The 9,139-nt window shown below is 50.5% G+C and overlaps 1 protein-coding gene across 2 annotated transcripts in view; it reads right to left on the reverse strand.

Annotated features, from left to right (window-relative positions):
- RIPOR3 (RIPOR family member 3) overlaps positions 1 to 7,098 on the reverse strand; it is a 70,234-nt gene extending 63,136 nt beyond the window's left edge. For both annotated transcript variants that reach the window (XM_060285091.2, XM_030839074.3), the window contains exon 1: positions 6,693 to 7,098. Coding sequence is in view for 1 of the 2 variants with exons in the window: in XM_030839074.3 (XP_030694934.2) it covers positions 6,693 to 6,695 (3 nt within the window). In the remaining variant the exon portion in view is untranslated. The remainder of the gene's footprint in view (positions 1 to 6,692) is intronic.
- Positions 7,099 to 9,139: the final 2,041 nt, after the last annotated feature.

Below are 9,139 nucleotides of genomic sequence, written 5' to 3' on the forward strand. Positions count from 1 at the left end.
AAAAAGTAAGACATCTGACAAATGCCACATGGTTGAGGGTGGGTGTGAATCAGTACAGCCACGTTGGAAAATAGTTCAGCATATTATTTCATATTCCCTATGATCCAGCAATCCTACTCCTGGGTACACGTCTGAGACACACGCCAGCATGAATGTACTAGGACAAGTGCAAGAATGCTCAAAGCAATTCTGTTTATAACAGCAAACAGACAAGTGGAAACAACCCAAAGACCCATAGACTTGGAAAACAAATTCCGGCACACTGCAGAATAGTATACGGCAGTGAAAGTGAATCAACAGCCAGCCACGTGCCGCCATAGATGAATTTTAGTGATAAAATGATTTAAGAACACAGAGGTACCACAGGACAACATATATCTTTTTATAAAGTTCAAAAATAAGTAAAAGTAAATGATACGTTATTATGGCATAAACACGTGAGTGATAATACTACTTTTTCAAACAAGAGAAATCAGGATGATGGAAACATTCCGGAGTTGGATGATGGTGGTGATTGCAAAACATTGCGAGCGTGCTAAATGCCACAGAACTGTACCCTGGAAAATGGTGAATGTGGTAAGTTTTATATTATGGATCTCTTACTACAATTTTCTAAAAACCAAGGGAAAGATAAACACAAAGTTCAAGTAGTAGCTACGACAGTGGAAGGAGCACGTACCTGGTTATAAATAATTGTCACAGCTGTTTGTGGGTTGGGTGGGTAAATGGGGACATTCAATTGTCTCTTTCACCTGGGCTGTGATTAATTGAAGTCACCTGAGGTCCATTTTGTAAAGACTTGAGGAAAGCTCTCTGGACCTGGATTTGGGGACCAGGGATCTAATGGGTGCCCCTGGGCAAGTGAGAAAAGACCTTGGGCCGTTCCCGCTGCTGCCAACCAGGCACCAGCCTATCGGGCATCTGGCGGGTGGGTGCAACCAATGGTCTGGAGGTACCACTTAAGCCCACCTCCTCATGCCTCCACCTGCAGGGCCTTCCCCTCCCCTCGCTCATTCTCCCCTGGGGAGTGAGTTTGGAGGGCGATGCTAGGCTCGCTCCTCATCAGAGGGCTGCCTGCTGCACTGGGTGGTGGGAGAGGTGATTCAGTTCAAGGGACAACACGGTCACAGCCACCTGGCCAAGACAGACTCCGAGTCCCATCACCTGTCTGACTCCTGGGTTTATCCGAACTCAGGTAAGAAAAAGGGGGTTGTTTACCGGGTCCTCCAAGCCCACCTGAGACAGAGAAGGGGGGTGTGAGTATAGGGGCCACATGAAGAGCCTGGAACCTGGGCCTGGTTGGTCTGACGGGCACATGTGAGGATGCACGATTCCACAGACTCTCGTTGTTTTGCAAAGGAGCGGCTGCTTGGTGAGTTAGCACGGGCTATTAAAATGCGGTATTCATAAATGAAATATAGCATGCAGCTAGAGGTGCCCAGGGACCCTAATTCAGTCTGACCGCTTTGTCACCCTTGGCAACGTAGCAAAGCGAATATGCCATAAGTCTTAACTGAGTACCTACTATGGGCTACAGCACTGAACAAAACAGGCCAAAATAAATAAATAAATAAAAAACCTGCCCTCAGGAAACTCACATTCTAGTAGAGGATATTTTGAAAAAGAAAAATAATATATTATTTTTAGATGATGGAAAGAGGTACGGAGTGAGCCATGTGGAGATCTGGGAATGAGTGTCCCAGGCAGAGGGGAAGGCAAGTGCAAAGGTCCTGAGGCAGTACTGAGCCTGGCTCACTTGAGAACAGTGAGTGTGGCGAGGGGCAGGGCAGGGCAGAATCTGGAGATGAGGTCCAGATTTTGCGGGGCCTGGTGGCCGTGGTTAGGAGCAGGGAGCCAGGCCTGTGGGAGGAGGGTGTCCTGAGCAGAGGAGGGGCAGGATCTGACTTCCTTTTAATAAGACCTGCTGGCTGCAGGTGTAGAACAGCCCATCAGAGAGGCAAGAGGAGAAGCAGAGACATCCGTGAGGACGCAACCACAACAGTCCAGAGAGGGATGATGGCCACAGGGACGAGGGTGGCGGCAGTGGAGGTGACGGGAAGCCAGCAGCTTCCGGAGACAGGTTGAGGGTAGAGCCAATAGAATGTCTTTTTTACTGAAAAGTGGAAGCAGCTGGGCTCTACTCATGTGTTTTGCAGTCAAGAAAGTTTGAGACCTGGTTTGAAAATAGAGATGTGGTTGTCAAAACGGCTCCCTTCTCACAACCTCCTGGGGCTTCTGTTATGCAGGCATTGAAAGGAGTGGTTTAGGTCTTCATGTGCTAACAGGGAAAGACACCGGGGTGTATTGTCAAGTGAGACAAGGAAGATGCGGAATAAAATGTAAGAATGACCTCATTTTTGAACATTAAAATTACATATACGAGTGAATGAACGGTCTGGAAGAACAGACAGTGGTTACCTGGAGCGGAACCCACTGAGATTTAAAGTCAGGATTGCCCTTCCTACATGCAAAATAAAAGAATCCAAAAACCCTGGTTTTAGCTCCTTTTAAGATTGCTGTGGGCGGGGCTCGCTTCCTGCCATCCCAGCCTCACTTCTCATAGGCGGCCAGTGTCCCCACCTGGGCCTCCTCCTTGGCTAGGCCTGTAAGAAGGCAGAACAGGGGAATGAGAAATATTTTCCTCTCGTGCTTGCGGGCCTGGGAGACTGGAAAGGGCCCACCTGGCTCCTAGGCTTTCTAAAAATAGAAAGTTTTCTGAACTTTCCAATAGGTTTGGCTTAGCTGTTCCTCCTCCATGTTCCAAGACGCCATTTTGATTAGAGAATCATGTGTTGTGCATGAAAATCAAGGATGGCAGGAGCGAGACCTGAAAAGGGATGGAATTTACAGGGAGCTGCCCCTGATGGGACCCAGAAACGCCCTGCGAATGTGGAGGGGCGGGGGGGGGGCACCGAGAATGCAGGGACCCAGGGCCTTTGTGCTGCCTGAGCTGGGGCCCTGGACGCAGCCGGTGCAAATAACACCTTCTGACCCTCCCGATCTCTGCATCCATTCCAGCGCTTAGAGCAGGAGAGAGGAGTTTGGCTGTTAGGTTTGTTTGAGGCCAGAGGAGGAAGTTGAGGGATTGTGTCCAAGGCCCAGTGCCTGGAGTTTGAATCCCTTTGGGTGAGAGCTGAGGACGGTCCATGACAAGATTTCTAAGACCCTGGGCACAAGCATGTATGCTGTGGGGCCAGTGGTGTGTTGGTAAAGGTTTAACAACCAGCTTTCCAGGGGAAAGTGTATGTGTGGGTATGCACGTGCACACATGTGTACAAATATAGGCACTTACTCATGCTTGCACACATAAACACATATATACTCAGGTTTACTATAGATTGTATTGATGGAAAGGATGTATAGCCCACAACTTACACATAAACATAAAATGTACAATATCCCCTCCTTTTGTAAATTTCATATACTCAGTTGATTCACACAGGACATTTTTGTTGATTTTTGCCCCTAACTCTTGTATCTGTTGTCACCCTATGGTTATAATTGATGAGTGACTGTAGTTCTTTCCAGAACGTTGGCTGATATCTGCCTTTACCTTAAGGACTGAGACAAAAATGATACACCAAAGTGCAGGTCGGAACTTTCCTGGTTTGTCAGCGAAGTGTGCAGCTTCCCTGCTTTTTGGTGTTATTCCCACTGTAACAATTAGAGACGTGACGCACTTTTATGTTTAACCTGCATCATCCTTTTCTCCCTCCCTTTCTTTGTCTAGATCACTTTGTCTGTTGACCTAGACAGTCAACAAAACAATAAATCAAGCCCTGAGCTGTACTGTTTGCCAATTCCTGTAGTGTAATTACTCCCACCATGGCCGACTTCAGGCTACCAACTTAAGTCGCAAAAAATGGAATTGGGAAGAGATCTGCAACAGTGCACTGTTAGGGGGTGTTCCCACCAGACAGACACACCGGACGTGAATATCCCCAGGAGAACCAGTAACAGTAACATGTAGTTTTAAAAACTGGAAAGTGATGAGTTTTGAGCACTTACGACCTTTGTTTTTTGTTTTTTTAAATTTATTTCATTTATTTATTTTTTGGCTATGTTGAGTCTTCGTTGCTGCGTGCGGGCTTTCTCTAGTTGTGGCGAGCGGGGGCTGCTCTTCGTTGCGGTGCGTGGGCTTCTCATTGTGGTGGCTTTTCTTGTTGCAGAGCACAGGCTCTAGGTGTGTGGGCTTCAGTAGTTGTGGCACGCGGGCTTCAGTAGTTGTGGCTCACGGGCTCTAGAGCACAGGCTCAGTAGTTATGGTGCACGGGCTTAGTTGCTCCATGGCATGTGGGATCTTCCCGGACCAGGGCTCGAACCCGTGTCCCCTGCATTGGCAGGCGGACTCTTAACCACTGTGCCACCAGGGAAGCCCCACGACCTTTGTTTTTAATTAAATTTATTTAATTATAAGTTTATGTAGCTTAATTTTTAATAATGGCTCTGGTTAGCAACGCGTTCACCAAACTCCTGAAAATCTGACAGTTGGCTTTTGCGAGCCGGTCCAAGCTGGCTCCAGCACGCCACCCGTGCAGGGACCACATGGCAGAGAGTGTCACGGGCTGGGGAGGAAGCCCTTCCCTCCACCTCTGCCCAGAACCCAGAGCAGCTCAGGCACTAAGCAGCTGGAGTCTGGCCGCACCAGATGGGTGCTGGCAACAGTGAACTTCTCCCAGTGGCCTTGGCGGCAGAGGCGAGGGACTAGTTTGCAAGCCAATGTGAAACAGCCCTTTGGAGCTCCCCAGAAGGAACTGGGGGACCCTGGGGGTGCTGAGCTTCCAATGACACGTAGGTGAGGGCTCTGTAAGTGGCAGACATCTGGGTTAAATCACTCTGTGCCAAACCTAAGCTGCGGGACTGAGCTGGGCTTTCAGCGTTTCATGAGGCTTTTCTGAAGCTTGCGGGGCCCTAGGACTGTTCTCGCTGACAGCAGTCACGGGGCACTGCAGGCCAGCAATCACTTCTTCAAGCCCATCTTAATCCCAGCCTCCTCCGGCGCCTTCCCTGATGCGCTGGGGGACTCGCGGGGAGATTTTCCTCCTCTTTAAGCTTGTGTCTCACCCACGTTTAGAACATAAGTGCCTTCCAGCCAGAGTCATAGCAATTTAGAGTTGTAAAGAGATTTTAGAGATTTCCTAAAATAATCTCGTCTTATAGATGAGAGAAGGGGAGTGACTTGCACAAGATTACAGAAATCAAGGGCAGAACTGTGTAGGGTGACCAGCTGTCCCGGGACTGAGGGGGTCTCCTGGGACAAGTTGGTCACTCTTGAGCTAGGACCACCAGTCGGGTCTCAACTCAAGCCCAAGGCAGAGGGTCTGGGCCAGTCCTAGAAAGAAAAGGAGCGAGTACAGAGCTGCTGCGGGATGGAATTTTCCAAGGGAAGAGAAAAGAGGAGGCCATATCTGGGTGCTGGGACTTCCAGCTCTACCCAGATGGCTGGCACCCGAGGGATTTCCCACCTGCCACAGCCCTGCTGTGGATTTCCCCGCCCTTGATGTAACATGCATCCTCCTTGTCTCTGCCAGAGAGACACTAGCTGACTTTATCTGCATCTTATCTCTTGGCTGCTGTCACCACAGCTTCAGGGATGTATATGCAAATAGCCTACGATAATATTAATATGTGATTCCCCCCAAGGGAGGCATGTGGAAAGCACTGTATGTGTTTCACAATTCTGTTTCGTCCAGAGGAGCAGTGGGGGCCCAGAATGATTCGAAACAGATTTTTGAAAAAGGCAAAATAAAACTGGAACAAAACCTCATAGAGGCATGTGCCACTCTCCCCACCCCCAGCTCTCCCCACCCCTAGCTCTCCCCACCCCTGCCTAATATTAACTCTCTTCTCTCATTCCCCGGGAGCCTCGTACAGCAAGGGGCATCAGGCCCTCTCCATTCAAGCCAGGAGCCCCTGCCCATCCCTGGGCTGACATACCCTCTAAATGTTGCAGGCTGATCAGCCCAGTGCTTCGTCTGTCCCACTGTTCTTCTTCCTCGTACACATAACACTCCCCTGACACCCTCTCCTCCTTCACCTCTGCTTCCTGGGATAGTCACAGACTCAGAGAACACAGAAGTCCCGGCTACTCCTGGAGGCGGAGAGCTTCTGAGATCTGACTCTCATCTCTGCCACTGACCAGCTGTGTGACCTTGGGCAAGTCACTTCATTTCTCTATGCCTCCATTTGCTCAATGTACAACGAGAATAAGAGTAATAATCCCTGTCCTGCCAGGGGCTCATGGGAATTCTCTGAGCTAAAGCTTCAGCAAAGCCTGGCACAGTGCCTGGCATGCAGCAGACCCACACAACATAGCAGTCGTAGGGAATTCCCTGGAGTCCAGTGGTTAGGACTCTGCACTTTCACTGAAAGGGCCAGGATTCATTCCCTGGTCAGGGAATTAAGATCCTGCAAGCTGCCCGGCGCTGCTAAACACAAGGAAAAAACAGTAGTCATAGTAAGAGCCCCTTAAAGATCACCTAGTTCAACCCCTCATTGTAGGGATGGACAAAGGGAGGCCCAGAGAGGGGAAGGAAGTTGCCTAAGGCCACACAGCAAGATGCTGCCATTTCATCTCAGCCTCAGCGCTTGGGGAGCTCCAGGTGGGATGTGCGGATGCCCTCCTCACACCCCGACTCCCTCTAAAGTCTGGTCCACGCCAGCTGCACACGGAGCAGTCGCTTCGCACTCACCATCGAGCAGGTCTCGACATTCAGGGCCGTGTCACGCCGTCCTCCTGGAAGCAACACGGCTTTCTCTATCGCTGAAGCGAGCGTCGGCTCCCATCGGCTGCGGGGCTCGGGAGACCAGCCTGTAGGGACTGGCCGCTCGGAAGATGGCCTCGGAGGACCCCCTGCCCGCGATCTTCCTCGTGGTGCCGTGGGGACGGCGCGCGGCCGCCAGCCGGGCTCCGATAAAGCAGCCTGGCTCTTATCCGGCCTGTGTGAGGGTGCAGGCGGCCGCGGAGCTGGGGTTCCAGGAAGCCCGCCTGGGGCCCCCCCGGCCGGCCCCGTTCCCCCCGGATGCTGCCTGCCGCTCTGGCCGCGGCCGATTGCCCGTCAGTGTCACTCTGAGCTCTGCCAGGGAGAATTCCATGCTGGCCCCCTGCAGGCGGAGCCCCACCCCTTCACGGCCCACCCCCACTCGCATCTTGGCAAGGGGACCGGGGAAGGCAGCTAATTTCAAGTCAGTACAGCGTTTGTGGTCGTGTCCTGAACTCTCCACGATTAATCACGGAGCATCTGATTTCTGCTTTGCCTCAGAGGGGGGTGTGGGGAGGCCTGGAAGTTTCTGTTTACTCATTCTGCACCGGGCTTCGTGCTAATCACAAACAGACGGGACCCAGCCTCCCGCTCGCTCCCCCGCCCTCTTCTCCCTCTTCCTACCTTGCCACTTTCGGGTCGCTCTCCTCACTCTTTCTCCTTTCCCTCCTTCCTTCCCTCCTTCCCATCTGTTCCCTGCCTCTGTCCCAGATCCGGTCCTCCGTACACCCCTTCCTCTGGTCCTGGTTCCCCCCAAGCCCCCTCTGCACCTCCCACTTCTCCTGGGATGTAAATTAGCTTGGCCTTTTCCCTTTACATCTTTACAGCTAGTGGTCAGCCTCTTTTCTTTCTTTACAACCTAATTATTTCAGGGTTTGCCCCGCCGCCCAACCCCCATTACATGGGTGTGTAGAACTCCTATGAACTTGACTGTGTGTCCCAGTCAAGGGTGGAGTCCAGATACGAGGCACTGCTCCTTTGGTCACCTCGGCACATCTCGGCTTTCGGATTTCGGATTCTGCTCAGGGATGGACCCAGAAACAAAGGCCCCATTCATCGCCACCACGGAGAGCCCACCCCCCAGCCATGGTGCCTCCCAGCCTGTAACACCTAGGGATAAATTTCTCTCTGCTGCCCCTTGGCTCCGTGCCACCCTGCAGCCACTGCAGACAAGAAATCAGGAATAAACAGCCCGAAAGAAGAGAAACTGACACCCCTTCCCACAGCCACAAACACACATACTCTGAAGGGTAATTTGGCAAGACCTTTAAAAACCAGAAATGGGCATAAGCTGCCACCCAGAACATCACTTAATGCACGTCCACGAGGTGGCATGCACATAGATGTTTGTTTAAAAAAAAAAAAAAAAAAGGTTTATCACAGGCAACATTGGAAATAAATATCCATCCCAAAAAATGACTGGTTAAATAGAATATAATAAATAGAATATGAAAGAATCGTACTATCCCAGGCAGGGATTCAGAGGGTGAGCTGCATCTGTATGTAACAATGGAGATGGGTCTCCAAGACATATTATCGAGTGAAAAGAGGGTCAGAATGATATATTCAGTATCATCCTGATTGTGTAACCCTCCGCCCTTATACACACATAAAATGAAAGGCTATGGAAACACATAAAGCCAGGAAAATAGTCTATAAGGATATAAACCACACTGAGCCATTACCTCTGGGAAGTGGGGGAGGCAGAAGTTTAAGCGTGGTGCTCTTACCTGTAGCAGCTTCATTCTGAAAAGTGAAAATGGATTCATCTGTTACCTAGATTCCCAACCAGCTTCCTTCACCAGTGACATTGCACCCCATACCCGGAGAAAATTTCATCCACCCATTTGCCTCCTTGGACTAGCTCAAAGAATTCTATAATCTGTCAGCTGAGAACTGAACAGCAGTCCTGAGGAGTGAACCCAGAAGTTCTACAAGCACTCTAGTTTGATCACCTCTAGTCAGGTGTTGGGACCCAGAGCTGAAACTGACATTGCACTGAGTGAAACTCCTTAAGAGCCAGGGAGCTGTCAAAGTTACTCCGGAGTGGGCTTAGGTCTCCTGGAAAGGAGGCCGGCAGATCTATATTTGAAAGCAAAGTATTGGAAAGTTGATGGCTTGGTTTTCAGGAAGCAATGTCACCTACTCTAACTTGCAAAACATGAAAACCACTCTGAAGCGTTTTAAAGGAGTGAACATGTTCAGACTTCATGCCAAGAAAAGGGTTGCCGAGAAGCACGGTTTCGGTTCAGCCGTTTCTCTCCTGCTCACCGACCAAGTGCACAACCACATCTCACGGGCACAACAGGCAGGCGAGCCTGGCACTCCACACAGGGTGCTTCGCACGTGCTGTGATGTGATGGAATTCACCAGAATGC

Source organism: Globicephala melas, chromosome 15 (genome assembly GCF_963455315.2).
Source record: "Globicephala melas chromosome 15, mGloMel1.2, whole genome shotgun sequence".
Classification (NCBI taxonomy): domain Eukaryota; kingdom Metazoa; phylum Chordata; class Mammalia; order Artiodactyla; family Delphinidae; genus Globicephala; species Globicephala melas.